We start from the raw sequence: 1599 nt of genomic DNA, 5'->3' as shown, positions 1-1599 counted from the left end.
CGACCAGAGGACAGGAGACAAAGACCGTCCCAACGACCAGAGGACAGGAGACAAAGACCGTCCCAACAACCAGAGGACACGAGACAAAGACCGTCCCAACAACCAGAGGACAGGAGACAAAGACCGTCCCAACGACCAGAGGACACGAGACAAAGACCGTCCCAACAACCAGAGGACAGGAGACAACGACCGTCCCAACAACCAGAGGACAGGAGACAAAGACCGTCCCAACAACCAGAGGACAGGAGACAAAGACCGTCCCAACAACCAGAGGACACGAGACAAAGACCGTCCCAACAACCAGAGGACAGGAGACAAAGACCGTCCCAACAACCAGAGGACACGAGACAAAGACCGTCCCAACAACCAGAGGACACGAGACAAAGACTTTGATTCTTTGCATGAATAAGATTTTATATAAAAGTATAAAGTGTCCTGATGACGTCATTTCCTGTGTTTTAACGTGTGTGTGTGTGTGTGCGCGTGCATGAAGGTGTTAAAATAATAAAAACATAAATTGACACAAACACGCGCTCTTTGTCACAGTGACGTCATCTTTATTTGAGTCGTGCCGGGCTTTTATTGTGAAGGTCCGCACCGGATGTGGTCCTCCCCGCAGAGGAAGAGGAGGAGGAGGAAGAGGAGGAGGAGAGCGGAGCTGAAGGTCACAGCTGGAGCATCCTCATCTCATCCGATCACCTCATCCGATACATGACGTGAGACAGGAGGACGCTCTGGACCTGTCTCACTGCAGCTGCAGCAGCAGCCTGTCTCTCTCTCTCTCTCCGCTGCAGCCTCTCTCTCTCTCTCTGCAGCCTGTCTCTCTCTCTCTCTCTCCGCTGCAGCCTGTCTCTCTCTCTGCAGCTGCAGCCTCTCTCTCTCTCTCTGCAGCCTGTCTCTCTCTCTCTCTCTCTCTGCAGCCTGTCTCTCTCTCTGCAGCTGCAGCCTGTCTCTCTCTCTCTGCAGCAGCCTGTCTGACTGATTCTCCACCAGCAGCTCCTCCACCTGCCCGTCTCTCCTCGGCCTCCTCTCGGCCGCCTCTCCGCCTCCTCTCCGCCGGCTCTCCGCCTCCTCTCCCCCGGCCCTCGGCCTCCTCTCCGCCGCCTCTCGGCTCCCTCTCCCCCGGCCCTCGGCCTCCTCTCCGCCGCCTCTCGGCTCCCTCTCCCCCGGCCCTCGGCCTCCTCTCCGCCGCCTCTCGGCCGCCTCTCCGCCGCCCTCGGTGATGGGGAACCGGGGCATGGAGGAGCTGATCCCGCTGGTGAACCAGCTCCAGGACGCGTTCAGCTCCATCGGGCAGAACTCGAGCCTCGACCTGCCGCAGATCGCGGTGGTGGGCGGGCAGAGCGCGGGGAAGAGCTCCGTGCTGGAGAACTTCGTGGGCAAGTGAGTGCACCTGTCTGTCTGTCCACCTGTCTGTCTGTCTGTCTGACCACCTGTCTGTCTGTCCACCTGTCTGTCTGTCCACCTGTCTGTCTGACCACCTGTCTGTCTGTCTGTCCACCTGTCTGTCTGACCACCTGTCTGTCTGTCTGTCCACCTGTCTGTCTGTCTGTCTGTCCACCTGTCTGTCTGTCCACCTGTCTGTCTGTTTACCTGTCT

At 58.2% G+C, this 1599-nt stretch overlaps 1 protein-coding gene across 2 annotated transcripts in view; it reads left to right on the top strand.

Annotated features, from left to right (window-relative positions):
- Window positions 1-934: 934 nt before the first annotated feature.
- The window catches only part of LOC310946549 (dynamin-1), a gene marked incomplete at its 3' end in the record, with an annotated part of 26687 nt that continues 26022 nt past the window's right edge, over window positions 935-1599 (top strand). For both annotated transcript variants that reach the window (XM_083913043.1, XM_083913044.1), the window contains exon 1: window positions 935-1383. In XM_083913043.1, the coding sequence (XP_083769169.1) occupies window positions 1223-1383 (161 nt within the window). In that variant the 5' untranslated portion in view covers window positions 935-1222. The remainder of the gene's footprint in view (window positions 1384-1599) is intronic.

This window comes from Echiichthys vipera (genome assembly GCF_963691815.1).
Source record: "Echiichthys vipera genome assembly, chromosome: 4".
NCBI lineage: Eukaryota > Metazoa > Chordata > Actinopteri > Perciformes > Trachinidae > Echiichthys > Echiichthys vipera.
Note: the sequence above shows the minus strand (reverse complement) of the source record. Positions and strands in the feature narration are given on the sequence as shown.